This window comes from Leptodactylus fuscus, chromosome 3, assembly GCF_031893055.1.
Source record: "Leptodactylus fuscus isolate aLepFus1 chromosome 3, aLepFus1.hap2, whole genome shotgun sequence".
Taxonomy (NCBI): Eukaryota; Metazoa; Chordata; class Amphibia; order Anura; family Leptodactylidae; genus Leptodactylus; species Leptodactylus fuscus.
This window is the reverse complement of record NC_134267.1, coordinates 199,855,944-199,881,728: the sequence shown is the minus strand read 5'-3', so window position 1 is coordinate 199,881,728 and position 25,785 is coordinate 199,855,944. Positions and strand designations below refer to the sequence as shown.

The window sequence follows — 25,785 nt, the reverse complement described above, 5'->3', positions numbered from 1 at the left end:
ATGGAATTTAGGACCATGATTGACTTTAGGCCCGAGGAATCAAAGGTCAGATTGAGCCTCGGATCATTTCCAGTTTTAATAAAACGTAGCAGCGAAATCCATTTTTTTTCGTCCGCTTCAATATTTTCCAAGCTATCGATACAGATGAACATCTGCCTCTGGCGCTTGTTACAGGCCCTACTAATTATATCTACGTTAATTTTACGGTGTGACCATAAATTGTAAAATTAATGATTTTTACTGAATTGTAGATTTATTGATCGGTTTAAATACCACTTATCACCAGGGGAGCAGTATTAGCACCGAGCTAAGGATTCTGGGAAGTCAGGCAGAGAGCGTGATATTTGGAAGTGTACAATGTTGATTAAGTATTGTGTTCGATGCTATTTATAACTGCGGCTACCGATATGGAGACTTCCGGTTCTTGTCACGTCTTCTGGGAGTAATACCATTTCATGACGTTGCCTTTTTATATGTGTACTTCATATAAGAGACATATACGAAGTATATATATGATATGTAAGTGATGGGTATACATGAATGGAGTTCTGAGATGTATTTCCTCTACGGATTTTCTGCTTCTGTTATACCTATACGGAAAACGCCAGCATTTCCGTAAGTATAATTGACATGATGCAATTTACAAATACGCAATGGGTTTTCAAATGACAGCATATCCATTGCAGATATTTTTCTGCAATGTGTGGATGGGATTAGATAGAATCCAACCCATCTTGCAGGGACTGCAAAATTCAGCGTTTCTTGCTACGGCATTTCCGCCACGGGTGTTTACTCTACATGGTCCTGCAGTCTAAGGGGGAATTCACACGGAGTATTCTGGCGCGCAATCTGGCACGTATATGGCGTGTCAGAGTTTGCGCGCTCGTAAAGATTCCATTGATTTCAATGGGAGTTACGCGCGTATACTCCGTGTAATTTTGTGCCCGTAATTTTGCAGCCACAAAATTACGTGGCGTATACACTCGTAACTCCCATTGAAATCAATGGGATCTTTTTGAGTGCGCAAACTCTGACACGCCGTATACGTGCCAGATCGCGCGCCAGATTACTCCGTGTGAATTCCCCCTTAGTATATTGTTGGCATGTGTGAGCAAAGTGAGAACCTGGAGGAAACCCATGTAAACATGAAGAGAACATATAAACTCCATGCAGATGTTGTCTTCAGATTCGGGTTCAGGACATCAGTGAATTAAGTCCCAGTTCACATCTGCGTTCTGGTTTCCCTTCGAAGAGTCCGCTTGGTGACCCCCCGAATGGAAACCAATCCACATAAAAAAGCGGTTACCTAAGGAATCCCGCGGACCCCATACTCTATAATGGGGTCCGTTTGGTTTCTGCTCGGTTTCTACACAAAAAACGTGGAAAGAAAAGTGCTGCTTACTTGACTTTTCTCTCCGCATATTTCATATGGATAGGCAAACGAAAGGCCCGAAGGCAGATGTGAACCGGGCCAAAGGCAACAGAGCTTACCACTAACCCTCTGTGCTCAGTGGCTAGTATTTCATGGCTCATGGCTTATGCTTTATTTAAGGATCAGACTATGCTCTCCTATTTAAGGGCAGCATCATAAAGGGACGGATATGCTAGAATATTAGCTGAAATGAAATAAAAAAATATATTGTGACACTTGGGCAATGGGAGTAAATAAAGAATACACCGGACACATAATTTATGAGTCCAGTGCATTCTCAAGTAGAGTACCAACCTGGGCACAGGAAAGGGGAGTACTCGCCTCAGAAATACCCTGGACTCATAAACTACGTGTCTGGTCTTCTCTTTATATCTCCTATTAGTTAAATACCACAATATTTTTTCTGCTGTTGACTAGTAGGCGAGTAGACCTATGCTCTCCATACTACAGTGGCCACCTGAGACATGACTTATCTATAAAGTAAATGTGTAGTAGGGACCTGCCTTCATTGCGTGAAAGGGGTTCTCTTATTTCATTACCCCCGACAAAAGGGACGAGCAGTGGACACATCCAGGCATAGACTAAATACAGGGGTGACGGTACATATGAGCAGCTGAGCCTATGGGAGTTACGTCAATCATTCTCAGCGACTTTGGAGGCTATGGAGGATTGTCTTCTGGTCATCAGTCCATCCACTAAGATGCAAAGACACTTCTTTACAAACAGAAAAGGGAAAAATCTTAACTTATCAGGGACATTTGGTCTGACCATTTAATGGCTATTAGATTTTTTTTTACATATTTAGCAAGACATTTTCCTCTGGGTAGACCTTGAGTGCCCTTGGTATGACATTTACTTTTATATTGTACCTGGTAGAAGATATGACATGTCAATAAGAGCGGCAGCATCCGTCTACTTCCTTGTGATGTGTACAGTAGGTGTTAGCGCAGTATTACAGCATGCTCACCGTCCTGAATTGATCAATCTGGATGTATAGACAGCATGCAAAGGAATCGCTGTTATCTCCATTATCACATCAACATCTAGCAGGGCTTGTTATCATGCAGGGCAGGCATCCTGAAGGCAATACAATCATGTCTGCAGCCTTCTGATGTTAACCCTTAGGGTAGATTCACACACAACAGATTTTTTATAGAGGTTTCTGCAACTATTCCATTCCTCTGAATGAGGTTTGCAGAAATCCATTTATTTGCCACCAAAACCCCATTCAGATTAATGAAATAGGTCTTTATTTGCAGAAATCTCTGCTCTGTGTGAATTCACCCTTAGGTTAGGTGAATTCAATCTGAGGCTGCCTCAGGTTCCGGTCCAAAATACGGGTGGCTGCGACTGGATGCTTGTACAGTGCATCGGCATCCAGTCACGCACTCTGCTCTGGATTAGGCCCAAATGAATGGGCCTGGTCGGGAAGTGGTGTCTACAGGTGGAAGTCGCGAGGCGAATCCACCTGAAAGAATGATCATCTCTCTTCTTTTTGCGGGAGACGGAATAACCCGGCTCCCAGAAAAAAGAACTGACCGGCTCCCATTGATTTCAATGGGAGCCGTCTTTTTGGTCAGGATTTTGAGGCGGATACCGCCTCAAAATCCTGACCAAAAAAATCTGTGTGAACTTACCCTTAAAGTTCTTTTATACCTACAGGAGCCATGGTTATTATCATATATTAATCTATTTTAAGGCCCAGTTCACTTCTGTGTTCGATATTCACTTGGGTACCCCACGAACAGAATACCGAACATATTAAAAAGCGGTGAGCAATGAAACTGCACGGATGCCATAGACTATAATGGGGTTTGTGTGTTTTCCGCGCACTGTCCACATAAGTCATGCGGAGAGGAAAGTTCTTCATGAACTACTTTTCTCTCCACATGATTTGTGCAGACACTGTGCGGAAAACACACAGACCCCATTATAGTCTATGGGTTTGTGTGCTTTTATTGCTCACCGTTTTCTAATGCATTCAGTATTCCATTCGGGGGTCCCCAAGCGGACTCCCCAAAAGGAACTGGGCCTAAGAAAATATAATTGTAACATTATGGTTGTGACACTTATTTACTGATCTATTAGCAGACTTAGACTGTTGTTAGCCTGGTAGTCTGTACTCTGTCAATGATTATAGTGAAATTATAGGAAATCTGTAATTTTTATATCTCCGCAGGTGTATTATCTGAATATTTTGTAATGGGGACTTTTCTAAAGGTGCCTATACACATTCGAGGAAAGTTGCCGATTTTGGCAGACTGGACAACTCTTCCCTGATGATGTTACAAATAAGAAAGATTGGGCAGGTAAATTTCAATGGCTAATTCTTTTGTCTGCAGTTGCTACTAGAGTTCATGGTAGTAACTTACTCCCCTATTCCCAGAATCAAGTGTGCATGTCTATAGGGGATCAGGAGATAAGATAAGATAATAAGATAATCCTTTAATAGTGTCACAGTGGGGAAATTTCAGTATGTTACAGCAGCATAGTAATACAGATACAGGATAATACACAGTAATATATTACAGAAGTAGACACGCATATGGTGAGAAGAGAAGATATACTAGGAGTCCATAGCAGATAAGGAAAGAAGAAGAAAGAAGGAAGACTTCATAGTCATAATCCTTAGTTTAGAGGAATAGCTGTCAGCCATAAGGGCATTTTTGCAGTAACTGTATGAAGGTGTATGGGCACTTTAACAATTACTTCATACTATGAAATCATATTGTCATGCAGCTGAGTTGGATTGGGGTCATTTAAGCCGCGTGCTTGCTATACTAGCTAACAAGCTGCCCACATCCAGATATAACCTGTCACTATAACTATAGCTGTAATCGGCTTACTTAACTTTTCAGCACTAACAGTTTTTGGAAGTAGATTTTAATGTACTGAGCCAACGTGGCCAACTATGCTTCAGATCAGCATTAAGCCATTAAAGCCAATTATATATAAGCAATCCATGCTGGATCACTAATGGAGTCAGGTTTAACTTTTCTTTGTATGTCTGTGAGTAGTTAATTTGTCTTTAAAAGATATAGTCATGTATTTTCCAGCCAAGTCGGTAGTAATATTTCAGAGGATTGCTGGTCTATTCTCCTTACTTGCCTGTCTAAGGATTTGCAAAGAGGAAAGGGGACCCATGAAAAGTCTTAAAAATGTGGCCTCCTCTGAAGCGGGTGGACAGCACACCTTCCTACCTTGAAGAGGGGGGGCATTAAACCTAATAGGAAAAAAGAATCAACCTCTGCCTAAAAAAACCCCAAAGCCAACACACGGCTGTGGTCTACAGACACTTGGCATCAAATGTCCACAATGAGTGTTGTCTACTTTAACCCCATAATTTTCACGTGTCCCGTTCTCATTCCAGGATTTGTGATTGTTGGTTTCAAAATACATTCAACAAAATATGTATCCTTATATTAATAATTTACATCTCATTGCATCTACTTTACTTGGTTACTGCTCAATAACCCAAACCAATTTGGTGGTTCCAAGGGGTCCCGTTTAGAATCTCACCAACGTTAACATCTTCATAGATTTTATATGTTTCATGGGATCCCTCTATGAACTCCAGTTTCCACACTCCAAAAGCAGGGCAACCAGTTTTCTATTAAAGAGAGTCTGTTAGTGCCAAAATGCCCCTTAAACCAATAATAGGGCTATGCAGAGACCTTAAATAGCAACAGAAATATCCTTGTGGCCACAAAACCATGCAAAAACATTATCTGTGTATGAATATGCAAATGAACCTGCAAGTGCACCAGGGGTGGGGTCTGATTTACAAGATTTGCCTACAGACAACTGTAATGCAGAGCAAGGCTCAAAATGTTAATCACAGCTAAAGGGAATCCATTGGGCATTGATTCCACAGGAGCATCTCTCTCTAAGCCGCTATGGCAAATCAGGCACTGCCCCTAATGCACTTCCATACTGATCTGCATATACATAAAAACATGATTACTTCTACTTTGCTTTATTGCTTTGAGGTCACAAAGGGATGTTTCTGCTCCTTTTAAGGCTCCCTATATTGGAAAATTATTGGTTTGGGAGGCATTTTAGACGTGGTAGGCTTCCTTTAAATTGGCTCTAGTGGGCATCTAAGACAGGAACTGGTGTGAGGATGTAACATGGCTACAGGAGATATGGATCCTCTGTTTCCCAAACACATTTGGCTTACATTCTTCACCCCTACCCCAGAAAGGCAATCCCCATATTGCTATTCCTGTTATAAAATAGCTGGTGTCTAAATAGGCAAGTGTGGTACCAAGGGATTGGGCAGGGACCATAGACCGTGCAGGGTATGGTGATGAGTGATAGACAGGCAGCTATAAGGATTGGCTGCAGACAAGAAGATGTGGGCAAGAAAACAAGAACACTGGGGCCAAAAGAATCTTATTGCTGAGGCAAAGAAAATTGAGAAAACCTTGGATCGGCTGGAATCCATGGTGATAAACATGCATTGGCCCTTTAAGAAACAAGGAAGGAGATACTAGAGAATTTAGTACAGATGGAAACTTCTAGACTAGAATTTTTTGGCATGGTTAAGGTACTTCACATTAGTCCGATGGCCATCATCCTTACCCTTAGAAATCTCAGACAATGCCTTCTGGCCAGGATCAATGGGTTGTCAGTGCTCAGAATGGTGTTGGTCAGCAGATTACATTGTATATATTGAGTGGGATGCTCCTTAGAGGACTAGACATGGCGGTAGGATTACAGACCTCCGATTCTTTGTACAAACAACCACTTATACTGCGGCAGTTTTAGCATCCTTAGAGTTAACCTGCAATGAGCCCGCTCAACTCCCAAAGTAATAATAATGCCATTAATATTACATGAAAGCTGTGGTGTAACCTTTTGGGACAGGAGAAGAAAAGATGGCTCTGGTGTTATGTACGATGGCAAATTTGTAAATTCATTTCCCTGCTAATCGTACGGAGCGATGAAACAAGGTCAGGAGGGGCTTCCAGGGAGATAATAAATGTGTTTCATTGTGGAAAACCAGCCGTCCTCCTAACATCTGCAAGGGAACACGCTTTTCTTTTTGCCCAAATTGTCAGAAATAAAATTAGCAGCAAGGCTGAAATTGGCCTGTGGGACGGATAAAGTTCTGGAACAAACACAGAAAACTGCACAGATCCAATATAGTATATTCTAGTGCCCTACTATCAGCACAAGTTATAACTGAATTATACAGCAGATGCATATCACAGCCTTATATACAGAAAGCTTATATGTATGCAACTAAATCCAAAAGGCTTTATTACTAATATGGACGAAGCAACAAACCCACCCCAAGAAGGTTTATGACTGCAGACGATCCAAGTCTTGCCAATTTGTAAATCGGTTTAAGACATTTGCCAGGCATTGCAATGCATCGGTGAATCAGATATTATATTTTTTTTATTGTCTAGGTAGGACCAAATGCTGGAATTAAAGGGGACTTCTTATCCAGAAAATTCATCGAACTTCCAAGACATCCACCAGTGCCAAGAATGAAATGGTGTAACAATGTGTCCCTTTATAACTTTACCCTGCTTCTCCTCCACTCGACTCTGCATTCAGCCCTATTCATTTGTATGGCACCACACTGTGGTTTCCGGCACCATTGTGCACGGAGAGTACTGGAGGGGAATAAGGGGTACAGTTTTACGCCCGCATTCAGGGTACCGTGTGTCATTTATAACGCTGGTGTTTTCTCATGAGGCATAGGACATTTGGATCCCATCATGAACTGGGATGAAAATATCTCCCACTTACGTATCCCATATAGAATGGCTCTGGTATAGATTGGAATTACAAAACATTACACATAAGGCCACTCGATAATTTATATTACATTGCATTTTGTTAAGCAGTCTGTTTTTAACCCTGTGTTGGATAAGGCAGAACAAGTCACATAAGAGGTTATACTGAAGGATGTTAGTCTGTAATACTCACTGGTGCACATGGCCTCTGGTAGATCAGTATCTGCCCTATAGTATCCGTTGCGGCACACACAGATAGGCGAGGCCTCAGCAGTAGAGCGGCTGTTGGCAGGGCACGGGGCACATATCCCTAGGCCCTGGTTAGCTTTAAACATGCCAGCAGGACAGGCTAGAAGGAAACAGAGAATAAAACAACGTGTTAATTCATGCCAATAATGGTTTCCTATAATATAATCGCACATACGTCACTACATGGCAGGAGTCATGGGATATCATCCATGTCACCATGTCTGGATGACAACCTGAAGGTCAGAGAAAGTCAGACTGTTGTGTCTGAATGCAGATAACCAGTCGGTCAGACTGCTGTCTCCATTCAATGTCAGATGTGGAATCGAGGCAGGTGCATCTGACAGGCGAGTCAGGGATATGTTTGCTTGTGTGTCTATCGATTTCCAATCTACCGGCTGTGTCAACACTTAAACATATACTGCGACTTAATACAACTTAGTAAATATGTCTTCTAATGTGCAAAGCTTGTTTTGTAACCCTTACACTGCTCATTGACTTGTTTCTACTATTTATGTCTCAATAAGTTAAAGAAGCTACAGAATTGTATTTTATTGTTTTTCTTTAATAAATATAGCGGTGGCAAGGATATCCAATGACATGATCAGTATTATGTGCTCATCCACTGCTTTTCGCTTTATTATTCTTCATGTAGTGCCAACATACAGTATTACACATAGCCCTACTGGTGATTCACTAGAGTGAGTTCTTCCGTGTCCAATAGAAGTTGGCAGGCTAAGCTAAGAAAGTCATAAGAATGACTTCAAAAGAAGCAACAGGATTTGGATTTTGGCGTAAATTTAAAGAACTTCCAAATGTCTTATAGATGGCGTCCTCATCACAACTGATCATTTGGCCTCATTCATAGCTCTTGAGGGTAACGACTTACACTTAGGTTTTGATGCTGCAGCTTATGAACCCAAACCAGGTGTGGGCCATAAAAGTAGTATGATTTCAGTGCAGGGGGGTGGATTGTAGTTACAACACCAAGAACTACCCAAGAACTCAAAATATTTCACCCAAAACCAAAATTGTATTGATTTTGATTGTAGAATAAACATCACAGCACTGCAAATACAATAACCATAAAGTACCAGAGTCTGCATGAGGCGACAGGCAACTCTCCCATCTCCCCAGGCATCGCACCCACTCATGCTCACAGACTCAGTCCTCCAGTGTTTCTTGATGCAGCCGTCTGCTTCCCAAGACAACGCAAACCAGACAGGAACACCATGCAGCTGGACTATCAAACTCCCAAAAAAGTATGCAGATTTTTTTCTATATATTGATCCCTCGACTTGGGATAACCCCAACATCATGCCACAGCCATCATAGGGTAATATCGCTGAATGTTCCAAATAATTACCCCATGGTGCAACACAGAGCTACAACCACAGGTCTATCACAATACAGCACGCATCAATAACCACTATAGTAGTACATCAATACACTGGTCTGTAAAGGTGCCTAACATCATCTACAGCCCCGTACAGAGTGCTTGCTAAACTGTCTTGTGTATGGACATGTTATATAGCCATTAATGGTCAGCCACTAGCTTACTAACTAGAGAAGTTGGTCTTCACCCCTGTAATGAACAGATATTACTGTTTTTCAATCCACTCCTGGTATTGGCATCAGCAAAACTTGAGCATGTGCTTTTATCCTAAAGGTGCAACATAAGTAAATAAACTTCTTAAAGGTCAGATGGCACAAACTGAGCTTTAACTAATCTGATTCAACAACATAGGCTTATCATTGGCAGTAGACTTTAGTGCAGCATATGGTCATGAGCGGCCTTCAGCATTAGGAATTATTTGTAATCGTCAAATTGAAACAATAATCACAAATTCCAAATGTCTACAGATTTTCCTGGTAGCGGTAGATGAAATGGAGAGTGAGATATGAGACAAAGCGTTCGCACAAAGGAAAGTGTGCAAAATGGAAGCCACAAGAAAATGTCTGGGCTATGTCTGTACTTGTATCTTTTAACTATTAAAATTCCATTGAGACATTCTTCAAAGGTTTATATCCCGAGGTTCCTATCACTGGGTTGCCAGTGAACCTCCAAGTTCACCTGAAAGCTCCATATGAATAGACTATTGGTGCACATGGATGACCACCACCCCATTCCCTTCTATGGGACTGCCACGGTTTGCTGTTATGGCAATCCTAGTGATCAGAGATTCATTCACTATGTTGAGGATAGGGTATACATTAAATGGGTTTGCAGGGACTTATATAATCTTAGAATAGGCCAACAACATATGACTGGTGGGTCTCTGACACTTGGGATCTCCCAGATCAGGCTCCAGCATTCAGATGACCACTGTGGTCTCCAATTGTGTAGGGACCCAATTCACTTGAATAAAACAGAGCTGCCGCTACACCATGTGACCACTGAATGTGACATAATCAGCAATCATGAGTGCCATGGCCTCTTCAGACAGCTTTATAGGTGGGGGGCCCAGGTGTCAGACACACAGTCATATGATGATGACCTTTTCTAAAAAGAGGTCATCAATATGTAAGTTCCATAAAATCCCCTTAAATGTGTTCAGTTGGACACCCTTTTAAATTGTACTAGTTACTTGTTCCATTTAAGCTGCATATAAACATTAGATTCAAGGTATCTTCCAGGTTTCCTAATGCTGTAGATGGTTGACACCAGGGCACCCGCACGATCAGCTCTTTGCAGAGCAGTCACATGAGCACTGCAATCTCTTCATTATGTACCAAGCACAGACAGCGCCATATATTTGTGCTTAGTATTGCAGCTCAGCATGCATGTGTACAGGGGATATCAGGAGAATAGCTGTAGATCAATGTATATGGCCAGCATTTGACAAGTCAAAGGGGTCCAACAGGTGACACCAGTGCATTGAATGAAGCCATCCCTAGTGAAAATGTAATGATTTCAACAATGACCCAGCGTCTACTGTATAATAGGCTCTAGCCATTTAAGATTCCTTGGAATCTTCTTCATTCAGATAAAGGGTAAGGGGCTTTTAATGGTTGAACCCCTTTTCGGTTGCTATCATGGCAGAGTCAAAGCAATAATTTCTTCCACCAGGTTTTCGTATCCATTAATAGGTATTTTGTTTTTAACCCTGGAAAATGGGGAAAAAAAACCACAAGCCCAAAAGCGTCCGTCACTTCTGACACCGCAATCAATTTCTGCACATCATCAGCTAATATCCAGACAGAAGCGGTGAGTGACAGGTTAAAGGGCTTCAATAAAGATTAGCGAGACCATATCTTCTAAAGGAAATTGCTTGAAAAAGTGGTTATTCCACCAGCTTCTATTAATTTCCTTTCCTCTGGTTACCTGAAGGAGACTCATATCCTGACACACAGGAGATGGGGAATGCGGCTTCGTTCCCTTATCCCAATCAGAAACACAGAAGCACTCGACACTTAACCCCATCAAGGCACCCATAGCTCACAGCTCTGCAATCAGCTGCGCTCCCTATGCAAGGACACAAGGTGATCACTCTTACTCGAGCTACATTTGCTGGAAATGCATTAAAGCAGAAATTCGCAGTCATCTATCTTCTCCTACAACCTTCACAAAGATATTGGTACATGGAAAATAATACAGTGAGGGGATACACACTCAGCGGCGTGGGCTTCGGTGCAGACACGAATAGTGCCACCCTTCATTTTATATGAGCAAACAAAGTCAAGGCAGAGCTTGAATTGTAGTCTTGTAAGTATTATAGAGCTTCTATATAAGTAGCAATAAAAGTGTATACTCAGCAGAAGAGCCTATACATCACCCCAGGTACCAGGACCATCTTGTGATCTTTATCCCTGTTCACATATACATATAGGTCTTACTGATAGATGATTCCGCACTCCCTTTTGTTACAACTTGGTTACGAATCCCGATATCTTATGAAACACAAGACACATTTTATTGTTTTTTAAGACATGTGATTCCATAATGACTGCAAAGTACATTACAAGCACTTGGTGGCTATTAAGTTGGTGACGCATCTTGGGATATGTTGCGCCAAGAAGAAATGTGATGAAAAAACATCCATATTTGTAATCTATGTTCCCTCGATACAAAAATGAGGGAAAACGGAAAGTTTCTCTACTTATCACTGTCAAGATCTGCACTTGTTTTTTTGAAAAACTTTTTAGCTGTCAACCACAGTGTCTTTGCAGCTTTTTGAAACTAAGGCTTCGTTCACATCTGCCTTGGTTATCCATTTGGGGAGTCCGCATGAAGACACCCCCCAAACGGAATATCAAACGTACTGGCAAGCGGTGTGCCAGTGAAAGCACATGGACCCCATAGACTATAATGGGGTCTGTGTGCTTGCGGAGAGATCTCCACACGAGTCATGCGGACAGGAAAGTAGATTGGGAAGTACTTTCCTGTCTGCATGTTCCCTGTGGAGATCTCACCGCAAACACGGACTCCATTATAGTCTATGGCAGGGGTCTTCAAACTGCGGCCCGCGGGCCACATGCGGCCCACCAAGCACTTCTGTCTGGCCCGGCCGACAACGCCGGCAGGCGTGCATTTATAATGAAGCTCCTGGGGAGCTCGGGCCAGGCCATGGAGCGCACTTCACTTCACCTATTGGAGGGCACCGCTCCCGATATCTGTGCGACCTGCTCTGCCTCCGGCCCACTGTTTAAAAAGTTTGAGGACCCCTGGTCTATGGCGTCCATGTGCTTTCACTGCACACCACTTGCAAATGCGTCCGGTAGTCCGTTCGGGGTCCCCATGTGGACTCCCCAAATGGATTACCAAACGCATATGTAAACACAATTATGCAGACACCTGAAGGCAGCATGTGGATCCTAAATATCCAGATGAACATCGATTTACTATATCATTCAGGCCAATGTTACGGGTTATTATCAAATGACTATGTCATATGAACCTATACTATAGAAAGGCAGTGGTTTCCCTATTGTTTCTTTAGGTCACAGTGTATGTAAAGTTGTCCATGTTCCCAAGACTCATGGAGCCAATATGAGTCTACTGCCCCATGAAAGACCCAGGCTGGGTTCACACCTGTGCCTGAACACTGTTCGGGGATTCCGTCCCCAATTCCGCTTAAGGACTTTTCTCTCCGCATTTTTCAGACGGAATCCCAGCAGGCGCCCTTATAGGCCATGGGGATCACGGGTTTCCGTGGGTAAGTGCTTTTTAATCAGATTGGGTTTACGTTTTTTGGGCTCTCAAGAGGAGCTGAAGAATGGAAACCTGAACACTAGAGTGCACCATAAAACTCTATATCAGCCCTTGTACATATGACTTTGGGCGTCCATGATAGATCCACAAAGCACCGTCATATGCATTAAATAGAGGTCCCATATGTTGGCAGTTGAACAACTATGGAACAAACCATACAGTGATAGAAACTGGTCATAATGAATCCGGGTAAAGGATGAATGAAAGAAATTACATTTACAGACATAAGATCTATCATCTAAAGATCAAATAAACATTTCAAACATGGATGACTACTTTTGAGCTGTGTCTCTATAGGGTTAAGATGTCCACAGTGTGTCATCGGTCAGCCAAAAAAATTGTTTGTTGTGTGCTGTGGTTGAAATCAACCGCATTGATCGACCTCATTCTAATGTATCCGGACAGTCTCCAGCCTGAGCCACGTATATACAGTCAGTCCAGCTCAGATCCTGAGCTGAACAAAAGGACAGCCTATAAAATGATCGTATTAATATTAAACATAACACAAAACACAAACGTAAAATGCAATTAAAGGTTGTATTGCCCTACAGGGCCTCATTGCGGCTGCACACACATTAGGAGACAATATGAGATTGCTTATGTTAAGGCAGGGAGGCTTATAAGTAATTTATTAAGGCTGTAGAATATAACGATACTTTCCCCATTTTTTTGGTTAATCACTGTTCTACGGCTGTCTAAATGTCATCTTCAATGCTGTTATTTGTGAGGCTGCCTGTAAAAGGTAGCAGTTAGTGACAGTAAAATAATATGATGGAATGAAAGAAGCAGAACTGTAATATCAGACAAATCCTCTATTTTTATCATTTAAAGCAGCTCTGGATCCAGTAAATGATTTACTGTACAGCCCGTGTATAAAACCTAAGTGATGCCGTATATAAAAGTGTAAAAAACACATAATAGCAATCTCTGAATTAATGAAATAGCCTGCGATATACTATTAATAAATTGTGAGGAACTGACACGAAGAGCGGCATTAAAGGGGTTGCCTGTCCTATTACGGTGAATAGAACGGAACGCCAACAGCAGAGACATCCAATGGACACGGATAGCGCTGTTTGATTGGATGTCATACTTGGACTTTGACAGGGGGTTGAAATAATCACTCTCCTCTAACTAAAGATCTGTGAGTCCATCACTTCTAGATTCAGGTACTAGACATGCTTAACCAATTGTCCTGCATTTGCCAAGATTGTCCCCAAATTTCCCAGTTCTGGAAATTTCATCATGATTCATCCACTGCTCTGCCCCCACCTGTTTTCTTTTTTTTTCCCTATCAGTAAGTCTTTGGAGTGTCGAAGGAAACCCACGTAAACAAGGGAAGAACATACAAAATCCTTGCAGATGTTGTCCTTGGCGGGATTCGAACCCAGGACTCCAGTGCTAACCACTGAGCCACCGTGCTGCCAACCTGCCTATTCTCTGTTCTCTTGGCTGCAATGTTGCTTTTCGCCTCATGCAACACATATCACAGTACAGCTTCCAGAGCAGAGAAGAGAGGCCTGAGGGACAAGCCTATACAAAGAGCTCGCCCCTGCGAGTATGGGGACACAAAGGGGGGAATATCCCCTATGGGAGCACTGAGGAGGTATTATCCTGCTGTATGGGGGTCCTGAGCAAGTACTATCTTGTGTGGAAGGGTTATTATTCTGAGTGAGGTATTGAGGAGGGCATTATACTGTGTCGAGACCACTATAAGGATATTAGACTGTGTAAGGGCAGTTTATAACCTGTATTACTTGTAAATGGGGTGAGTGGTATTTAAATAGTAGGGGTGGCATGTAAAAGGGAGGCATGACCTAAAAAGTTGGCATTCCATGTATTGTACATTTTGTTAATACTCTACTATAAGACACATGCCATAAAACCATGAACCCATGGAGACAATTTTGAAGTGTTGGCAGCAATAGCAATAGATGATAAATGTCTGATGACTTCTGGCACTTCCATGATCAATAGAATGGGGATACTAAGACCCCCATCCCACTCACTGTATTCGAACAGAACCATGGGCGTAGCTATAGGGCTTTCAGAGAAAATAGTTGCTACCAGGCCCCCCTAAAAGTCCGTCTACAACATAAAATGTATGACTATTGTACGTGAGACAAGGTAGGTCGGGGTCGGGACCCATCACAGATTTTGCACTGGTGCCCAATGTGTACAGAATATTGAATGTAATGTGGCTGAGCATTCATGGTGCAAGTCCAATGAAAATCTATAGAATGTATTCAGACAGCAAAGTACATCAGTCTTTCGTAATAGAATGGAACAGTAGGATTCATGTTCACCTGCTGATCCATTCAATCTACCATTACAGCCATTGTGCACTGAAGAGGGACAGGGAGCTCGAGAACCTCAATCTAGTGATCATGAGAAGCCCAACACTGAGGTTTCCCATCAACAGATATTCATCACCGAGGTGGAGAGGTGAAAAATGTCCATTGTATATAAAAAAAAAAATCTTAAGACATTTTTAAAGGGGAAATTTCCCATTATTATTGAATTGACTTAAAGGCATACATTAAGATCATTGGCTCTAACATTAACATAATATTAACACCTTGGTCACCTTGGTGCACTACGCATATAGCCTATATTGTGACACCAGTGTCTCCATAATTGATGACATCATCCAAAGGGACAAATGAGAAATTACACTCCTCCAATTATCTATGACTTGTAGAGGATATTACATGTCAAGACAAGTAGACAGAGGACCGTTCTGAACATAAAAGAACCCGAATGAAATAATATCTCAATTTTGTACAGCAGGGAAGGAAATGTGCAGACTGGAGAGGACTGAGTGAGCAATTCTTATCTGTCATAAGATTCTGTTTTCAGAAACTCATTAAAATAATACTGTTAAAAAAGAGAAATCTTTAAAACCCAAACTCAGAAAAAAAATTTTTTTTATTTTTTTTGCATTTTTCCCTTTTTGTAAGTGCAAAACGCTTGGATTCCCTCTTGCGACAGAAAAGGCGAAGCCGGGAAAATACTTGTTTGTAGATTTCAAATGACATTTGTAAAGATAATTGTGTTAAAAACCGGAGAAGACAATAGCGAAGGAAACGGCTGAACTGGAAATAAATAAATAACGAGTGGCATAACGGGTCTAATTAGCGGCACGGACAAGGCCACATATTCACACTAAATTGGACTTCATTATAGATGTGCGGCTGTAGCTGGATAGAGCGATTGTCCTGCCGTACACATAGACAAACACCATGACAATTAAGAGCTATCAACTTGTAATAGCCATAATGGAGATGACCGTGAAATGACTGAATACTAAATAAAAGGTGATTAGCGCCAATGGACGAGAAAATGGCGAATCGGGTTGGTGAAGGAATTAGAGGAAAACAAGTGACAGGGCCGATTATAATGACGGTAATGATTTACAGGGTGATTTGTGGAACCGTGCCAAATTATTGAGTATCTTTAAGACCCGGTTCATACGACAGCAACAGATCTTAAAACGAAGCAAAGTATTCTAGAGTACAAGGAAATGAAAGCATCTGCTAATGGAAGACTTCAATCTCGCACACGGATATGAGCCATAACTTGGCTCCTCTTGACCCGCGCATATGTGCAACGAGAGGTTGGAGGGTTAGCTATTAGCGTGAAGAATCGTGGCCTTTTATTTCAATAGTAAGTGTAAACATATTAATATATAATGTTACTTACACTCCATTGACTTAAAATCTGGTTACTTAATCAAAAGGGTGGTCAATATCCTTACTACTTACTAGTAAGTGGCTCCGGCCTCGGAGAAAGTGCTATATGGCGGAGGCGGCTAAGTAATGCATCCAGTACAACCTTGCTGTAAGCAATCGACTTACAAGCATCCCATCCCTCTTTCAGGCTATGCAATGTAAATACAATATAATGTAACATAATAGGGGGCACGAACTGCCATTGTGGTAACCAGGGGCAACGGGCAATGTAGTGTTGTCACGTTTGGGCAGAGTGGTGTCCCGGTGTATCCCTGATTATCCACAACCCTTTCCACTCTTCCATTCACCCAGGTGCGATGTGCAGGATAACAGTCGACCACACAGGGTTAGGGTGAACAGGTTAACTTTACTGAAGAAACCGACAGTCTTACAGCGCTTTGCAGCAGCAGGTTCACAGTGCAATGTGACAAAGTCCAGTACAGGCACTGAAGAGTTAAGTGAAGCACCAATCACCAATCCTTATGTCCCTTAGCAGTAGTTGGGAGGACGGTTGCTATTAGCAATGTGAAGGTGTTCCAAGACAGTAGGAGAGTAGATGATAGGACAGGCCGGCCCTTGTGGGAGACAACGAGAACTGCGGCTTCGTAACTTGGCTCGTTACGGATAAAGACTCACGTTTGGTGATGTCGGGGTGCAGTGGCTCGGGGACCGATGAAAGGCCACTAGCAAGGCAGGAGGGTCCTTGAAGTAGTTGCCCCTCCTGGCAAACAGTATGCACAATACTTTAGGGAGGTAGGAGACCTTGGAGAGTTTCCGCAGCTCGCGGGGCTCTGTCCAGAGAGGTAGAAGGTGCAGGAGTTGATTTCAGGGGTGCAGGCACTTCAGCCCAGCTGTACCGGCGGGCTATATCTTCCAGACCCGGATTTCAGCTTGTCAGGGGTCTCGGCTGAGACCTGCAGTCTCACTGCAACTTCAGAGAAAACAAGTGTGTATAGACCTCAGGCTTGAGGCCTACACAGGAGCTAAGAGCTGGTGGCAGGTATGTCTGCCTTCCCTAGACTCTAGGTCTAGACTGCAGGCCTGAGAGGAAGGAAGCTCCTCCCAGGGAGAGGACTGGATAGGGATTGGTGCTCACAACTCACATGTTTAGCAGACACAGGAAACTTAAAGTGACAGTACATAACAATACATTTATAATGCAGAGTACATCAGAACCTATATAAAAGAGAGATACATCTGCCTAAATACTGACAGGGGTGCCACAGAGGTGCTGGGGAGCAGTGCCCAGGAGTAAGCTACTGGCCACAGGCGCACAAGGGCCCTAACTCACTATCAGTGGCCGCTCTGGGTCACTGCACACCCCCGGGCTTTGACAAAAGCCGGCCTCGGCGCAGGGCTCGAGGGCAACTGGTGGACAGTCTAGTCCCCAAACTAGAAGGCAGGGGTTCTGGGTCACCTCGGCTCAGGATTTACTGCAACCATCAGGCCCCTAGGGGTCCTGCAGGCTAGGCCTAAGAGAACCTGAGGAGGGAAGAAGTTAGGCACTCCAATACATGTAAACAGTTGTAGTGCAAACAAGGTATACATCTTTAAATATCAAAAATATACATATTGGCATAGATGTGTAAACAGTAGAAAAATACATAAAAGCATAAAAATCAAAGTGCTAATCCAAGGGGGCTCATAGTCTTTAGAGCCCGTGTAAAAGGGGGCAAGGTAAGTAAATTTATAACGTTCATGGCAGAGCCAGGCACACAGCTTAAACGTTGCATAACAAAGAAACAGTCCATAACAAGTGCAAGTCTTTGCAGGCTCAGATGCATTAGAGTCCATGCAGGAGATAAAGAATTTAATCCTTGTAGCGGGCAGGAGGCACACCTCTTGTGCTTCTCTCAGACCTCCTGAGAGCAATCTCCGCAGCAGGGGGAAGTCCTTGAGGTTCTGCAGCAGGCAGAAGTGGCTGTGTAGCCGGCAAGGTTGGTGCAGCCGGAGGCATGGCTGCAGGCTGTAGAGCAGATGGGTAGTACCCTGTCAGGAGAAAAGGGGTTTCCTGACACAGTTCACTGATGGGAATGATAGTTCTGAAGGCGGTAGAAGGAGGATGAGGAGGAGGTACCTCTGGAGCAGGAAGAGGGTACCTGATAGGAGCTTCACTCGGTGGCAGCACCGGTGCAATGTACAGTTCTTCCCTGTGACAGGGCTTTAGCCGGTTTCGGTGAACGACTTGGGGAGCTCTTCCTTCTTTAAAGATCTCACATACATCAGGGTAAGGCACAGCTGTGAGGATATATGGTTCTGGTTCCCACAGAGGTTCTAGCTTGTGGCTATGGTGCTCCTTCTTCAGCCAGACCTTGTCTCCAATCTGGAGGGGAACAGCATGCGCTCGCTGGTTGAAATCTTCCTCCTGACGTCGGCGAGCTTCTTCCATTCGGAGATTAACAATTTCTTGTGCCTCTGTTATTCTCCTCTGATGTTCCGTAACCCAGTCATCCCTTGGCAGGGGATTTGTAGAGTCGGGTATCTGTATCCCAAGAGCTCGGTCTTTTGGGAGTTGTCCTTGTCGCCCGAACATCAGGTAGAAGGGCGTGAAGCCAGTGGAACAGTGGACGGTGTTGTTATAGATTTCCACCAGCTCAGCAAGGAGATTAGGCCACTCTTGTTGTTTTGCCACTGAGGCTGTGCGCAGCATGTTGATGAACACCTGGTTAACCTTTTCGCACAGCCCATTGCCTTGGGGATGGTAGGCAGTTGTCCGTAACTTCTTGCACTCATGGTACTGGCATAACTCCTGGAACAGCTGGGATTCAAAGGCAGAACCACGATCTGTCAGGACTTTCTCCGGGCAGCCATAGTGCTTCACGTACTCATGGTAGAAGACAGCAGCTGTTGTGCGGGCGGTAAGGTCCTTGACAGGGACAACTGCGGTCCATTTGGAGAAGTGGTCTACCATTGTAAGAGCGTGGGAGTAGCCAGACCTAGTAGGGGCCAATTTTACATGGTCCAGGGCAACGAGTTCGTTAGGCCTTTGAGTCTGGATGGGGTGAAGTGGTGCACGCTGGTCTCTTCTTCCTGCCTTGGTCAAGTTGCAGGCGGTGCACTCCTGGCACCACTTCTCGATGTCGAATCTCATCCCAATCCAATAGAATCGGCGGCGGATTGTAGCTTCGGTCTTATAGACCCCGAAGTGACCAGACTGGTCATGGTAGGCATCCAGCACCATGTTGGCGTCTCTCCTGGGGATAATAATTTGATGAAGTCGTTGGTTGGACACTGGATCTAGGGTGTTTCGGAGGATCAGCCCCTTTTGGAGGAAGAGACGCTTTCTTTGCCGCCACAAACGAAGGAGTTCGAGGTCTGGACAAGATTGACGTAGGCGGACAGGAGTTCTTCCGGTGAGTAGGTAGTCGTGTATCTCACCTAGGCTGCGGCTCTCTTGCTGCAACAGCAGCCACTTGGAAGGTTCCTGTAGAGGATCAATTGAGTTAGATGGTGACGTTTCTGCTTCTACAGCAGCGGTAATGACGTTTTGCTGGGCGAATCTGTTATAGAAAGGCGGCATCTCGACTTCTTCCCATTCATCTGGGACAGCAGACTCTTCTCCATTTTGGAGTCGTGACAGGGCATCTGCGTTTGTGTTCGTCTTTCCGCTTCTATATTTTATAGTGAAGGAGTAGTTCGCCAGCCTAGAGGCCCATCTTTGTTCAAGTGCACCCAGCCGTGCGGTGTTCAGGTGCGCCAGGGGATTGTTGTCAGTGTAGACTACGAAGGACGATGCAGCAAGATAGTCCTTGAATTTTTCAGTGATAGCCCACACAAGAGCCAGGAGTTCGAGCTTGAAGGAGCTATAATTGTTATCGTTTTTCTCAGCTCCTCGGAGACTTCGACTGGCATAGCCGATCACCCTTTCACGGTTGTCTTGCACCTGAGACAGCACAGCACCAAGTCCTTGGAAACTAGCATCAGTATACAGCCGGAAGGGTTGACTGTAGTCCGGGTAAGCTAGGATAGGAGGCTGGGTGAGCAAGGCCTTCAGCGCCTGGAAGGCGGTTTCTTGTCTCTGGGACCACTCTACTGGCAGCTTTCTGTTGTAACTTTCTTTTGGGCACCCCCGAAGCAGTTCTGTCAGAGGCTCAGCAATCTGTGCGAAGTGGGGGATGAAGCGGCGATAATAGCCAGCGAAACCCAGAAAACTTCTGACTTCTTTGACAGTAGAGGGTGTCTTCCAATCCGTGACAGCGGAGACTTTGTCCGAGTCAGGTGATACGCCTTCTGCGCTGACGATATGGCCTAGGTAATTGACACGAGGTTTCAGGAGGTGACACTTGGAGGGTTTGATCTTGAGACCGTGCTCTGTGAGCACGTGGAACACTTCAGCAAGGTGGTGTAGATGGTCTTTGTAAGACTTGGAATAGATGATGACGTCATCCAAGTAGAGCAACACATGTTGGAAGTTCACATGCCCTAAGCATCTCTCCATCAGTCTCTGGAAGGTGGCTGGTGCGTTGCAAAGCCCGAATGGCATGCTATTAAACTCATACAGGCCCATGGGAGTAGTAAAGGCAGTCTTTTCGCGGTCCTCCGGAGCCATGGGGACCTGCCAGTAGCCACTTGTCAAGTCCAGAGTGGAAAAGTAAGCAGCAGAGCCCAGTGCAGTCAAGGATTCCTCTATACGTGGCAGAGGGTACGCATCTTTGTGGGTCACAGCATTCAATTTTCTATAGTCCACACAAAATCGGATAGTCCCATCCTTCTTTTTGACTAGCACAAGAGGAGCGGCCCAGGGGCTCTGACTTTCTCGGATGACATTGGCCTCTTTCATTTCCCGCAACAGCTGCTTGACAGGTTGGTACATTGCAGGAGGAACAGGCCGGTGCCTCTCTTTGATGGGAGGATGATCGCCAGTGATGATGCGATGCTGAATTAAGGAGGTCTTTCCATAATCAGAGGGGTGTTTGCTGAAAGCGTGGTGATGACGTTTGGCCAGGTTGATGACACCATTGATGTATTCTGGAGGTGTGTTAGCGTCCCCCACGTTAAGCTCCATCCACCAGGGTGAAGGGCTGGTCCTATCTGTGTAAGGTGTGGTGGTAGCAGCCCGTTGTTTTGCCGTAGCTGTGTCAGCAAGGATATCTGCAGGGCACAGCTGGTGCAATTGGCCAACTGGTGTGAATTTGTAAAGGCTCACAGGTGTGTCACTCATGTTGATGAGGCGTACTGGAATCTTACCGTTGGTGACAGTCACAAGACTGCGTGCAGCTTTAACCAGAGGTTGAGTCTCCAGCTGGATGGGTTCCAGAAGAGCCTGATAATCTTCGTTCTTTACACCAGGGCGTGCGTGGCACCAGACGATCGTCTCAGAGTTGGCAGACAGAGTCACAGGGTGAGTGTCCCGGATCCGGACACGGCAGATCTCTCCGTTGCGGTTAGCGAACCGTTGATGTGCCACCAGCACCTTGACATGGTGTTGTATGGCTTTCCTGTGGGAAAAAGAAGCAGTGGAGAGAGACACGTGCAAGGCACTGATTATTTCATCAAAACAGTTCTTAAGGACATTCATGCCTAGCACTAAAGCAGCGGAGCCCTCTTCTTCTACCCCTGTGACAATGACACCTTGTTGAGGGAGACGGCAGTCGCCAATCTGGATGGTGGGTTCCCAATAACCCACTTGAGGAATAGGCTGACCGTTACTTGCTAAGAGATCAAATCCTTGGCTGCCAATGTCTTTGGATAGGTCTCTGAGGTCCCAGTGTTGAACATAAGCAAACTTCTTTAGGGTAGTGACTTGAGAGCCAGTGTCTATAAGGGCCTCGAATGGGACTCCATTGATTCGGACAGTGATGTACGGACAGGGCGCAATGAATTTGGGCGCCTTGGAGGGACCTCTGTATATTCCTCCCGAGGGTTGGTCCTCTGCCTCGGGGGCATCCCGTTTAACTGAAAGCATTGGTTGCGATGGTGGCCAAATTTCTTACAATAAGAGCAAACAGTTCTATTAGCAGGTGGTGGCCTGTCAGGTGGAGGACGCCTGGGACGTGGATAGTACTGTCGTGGCTCAGGTGAGGAAGAGCGGGACAGGGAAGGCTCCCTAGAGGGAGGCACGGCTTGCACTGTCAGTCCCTCTAATTTTTTAACAGCACTTTCAACTATTCTGTCCATGCAATCTTTCAGACAGGCCACCAGATCAGGTGTAGAAACTTGGGCAGCCTGAGTAACAGCAGGAACAGCTGGAGCGGCAGGTAACAGAGGTGTAGGTGCGACAACCGGTCCACTTTCTAAGTTGGAAGGGTGAGAGTACTGGAGGGGGCTGTAAGGTGACTCGGTCCCTAAGACTTGGATGGCTAGCGACTTGAAATCTGCAAATGAAACGTCCTGATTCTGCACCGCTAGCATGCGGAGTTGGCTTTGCACTAGCCGGGAGTCTACGCCTTCAATAAATCTGTCCTTGAGCATCTTATCAGCTTCAACCGCACTAATGGAATCAATTTGCTGTACAGCCCGGAAAGCAGTTTGCAGGGCTAAGGCATAGTCTCTCAATGTCTCACCTGGTTGTTGTCTTCTATTGAAGAATCCCAGTCTCACCTCTGTAGAAGATTTTGGTTCAAATTCCCGCTTGAGCCGGGTGAAGATCTTTTCAACAGAGTCTTTATCAGCTGTGGGCCAGGAGCGAGCTTCTTGGAAGGCGACTCCTTCCAGCTGGCCCAGCAGTACGTTCACCTGCTGCACTGGGGATAAAGGTAACAAGTGAAAAGCCCGGAGTATTTGTTCCTTAAAGTCTGTTAAAGTGTGGGGGTCCCCCCGATAACTGGGTAGGTGCGGAGCCCCGAGAAGAATGTTCACTCTGGTAGCTGCAGCAGCTGGTCCATCATCAGGAATAACATTTAATTGAGCATTGTCCGCGTCAGACATGATAGTAGGATAATGTGGTACTGTCTCTTTAAATTTTTCTCGTGCTTGCGGCACTGCGCCGGGTGGTCAATCAATTCACGCTTTCTCTCTCTCGCCAGCGCTGTTGGCTTACTCACTGCGCGGCTGGTCGTGACGTTACTCCTTTCCCAGGAGTGCACTATGGCGAGCTGAGATGGAGGCACGCCTCCCAACACTAGAGGGGAAGCCCAGGGCTTCAGCAAGAGGGCGGCCGGAGCGGAGGCCACAAGAGGAGGAGTCAGCAGAAAGCAAGTACACAGTCTGTGGAGGGGGCGGCGACACTCCGGGGCTTTTGGCGCCAATCCAGGGGGCGGTTCTGGCGCAGCCTGAGGATTTTGGCGCCCGCGGCAATACAGTCCACAGACACACCGGCCACACACCAATGGCGGCGGTTTTAAAGCACAGTACCCCTTTATACACAACAGTTCGTTACTCACTCTGAGATGGCTGGTAGTCCACAGGAGGGGTAGCGATGATGGAGTATAATGTCCAGCAATAAATTGGGGCCCAATTTTCACAAAGTTCAAATCCTGTTCGTGACGCCAGAAAAAGGGGTCTTGTGGTAACCAGGGGCAACGGGCAATGTAGTGTTGTCACGTTTGGGCAGAGTGGGGTCCCGGTGTATCCCTGATTATCCACAACCCTTTCCACTCTTCCATTCACCCAGGTGCGATGTGCAGGATAACAGTCGACCACACAGGGTTAGGGTGAACAGGTTAACTTTACTGAAGAAACCGACAGTCTTACAGCGCTTTGCAGCAGCAGGTTCACAGTGCAATGTGACAAAGTCCAGTCCAGGCACTGAAGAGTTAAGTGAGGCACCAATCACCAATCCTTATGTCCCTTAGCAGTAGTTGGGAGGACGGTTGCTATTAGCAATGTGAAGGTGTTCCAAGACAGTAGGAGAGTAGATGATAGGACAGGCCGGCCCTTGTGGGAGACAACGATAACTGCGGCTTCGTAACTTGGCTCGTTACGGATAAAGACTCACGTTTGGTGATGTCGGGGTGCAGTGGCTCGGGGACCGATGAAAGGCCACTAGCAAGGCAGGAGGGTCCTTGAAGTAGTTGCCCCTCCTGGCAAACAGTATGCACAATACTTTAGGGAGGTAGGAGACCTTGGAGAGTTTCCGCAGCTCGCGGGGCTCTGTCCAGAGAGGTAGAAGGTGCAGGAGTTGATTTCAGGGGTGCAGGCACTTCAGCCCAGCTGTACCGGCGGGCTATATCTTCCAGACCCGGATTTCAGCTTGTCAGGGGTCTCGGCTGAGACCTGCAGTCTCACTGCAACTTCAGAGAAAACAAGTGTGTATAGACCTCAGGCTTGAGGCCTACACAGGAGCTAAGAGCTGGTGGCAGGTATGTCTGCCTTCCCTAGACTCTAGGTCTAGACTGCAGGCCTGAGAGGAAGGAAGCTCCTCCCAGGGAGAGGACTGGATAGGGATTGGTGCTCACAACTCACATGTTTAGCAGACACAGGAAACTTAAAGTGACAGTACATAACAATACATTTATAATGCAGAGTACATCAGAACCTATATAAAAGAGAGATACATCTGCCTAAATACTGACAGGGGTGCCACAGAGGTGCTGGGGAGCAGTGCCCAGGAGTAAGCTACTGGCCACAGGCGCACAAGGGCCCTAACTCACTATCAGTGGCCGCTCTGGGTCACTGCACCATGACGTTAAGAAAAGTGAATATTCCACACTGCAGTGCCTATGGCGGAGTACCGGCAAAACAGTGCTGATGGGATAAGGAAAATAAACACATTTGGCCTTGTCTTATGAACAAGAATGTTCACCTATGATTTAGTTGCTTGGAACCTAGCGCGTCCACAAACATCGCTTAAGATAAATTAGTCGAAGTAGTTAGATAAGCTCTGCTTTGGATCCCGATGTTTAGGCCACATAATGTTCTTTAGAGTTGACTGTTACATATATAATTATGCTAATCATCCTATGAGAGTGACGTTGAATGTAAGAGGGGAGCGGTAATAATAATACTGTAATAACCACCATTCAGAATAGTTCATACCACTGTGATAACTACACAGGATTGTAGATCAAACTTTTACAGCCAAATTAACTATAAAATAATCACCTAGCAGTGCCTATAGAATACAGCAAAGAAAAGCAGCTCCAAAACATGGAAATGTACCAGCCAATGCACTGCCCCCTACCCCAACCAACCAGCAGCCACTTAAAGCAAACCTCCAATTGTAAAACAACTTTTCATGAATGAATAGTACATGTGAATATAAGAAACAATATAATATATTTTATATAAGAAATATCTCCATTTATCAGTTGAGTTATGTTTTTACATAGAAGTCTATTGAGAGGGTTGGGAAGAGTACTGAAAAGACACACAAAAAACTGCAGTTGCTAAATACTGCTGCACTGTGAGAGAGCTCTTTGGAGGCTGCTATCTTTCAAGATAAGATTTTACCACTGCACAGAATGACATAGCTCCTCCCCTCTCCAGAGACTTCTATGTGTGAATTGAGTATAAAGATGGTTTCCATATAAATAA

At 44.9% G+C, this 25,785-nt stretch overlaps 1 protein-coding gene across 2 annotated transcripts in view; it reads right to left on the bottom strand.

The window, feature by feature from the left end:
• EPHB1 (EPH receptor B1) overlaps nucleotides 1-25,785 on the bottom strand; it is a 289,639-nt gene that overhangs the window by 82,734 nt on the left and 181,120 nt on the right. For both annotated transcript variants that reach the window (XR_012715343.1, XM_075269057.1), the window contains exon 4: nucleotides 7,376-7,531. Coding sequence is in view for 1 of the 2 variants with exons in the window: in XM_075269057.1 (XP_075125158.1) it covers nucleotides 7,376-7,531 (156 nt within the window). In the remaining variant the exon portion in view is untranslated. The remainder of the gene's footprint in view (nucleotides 1-7,375; nucleotides 7,532-25,785) is intronic.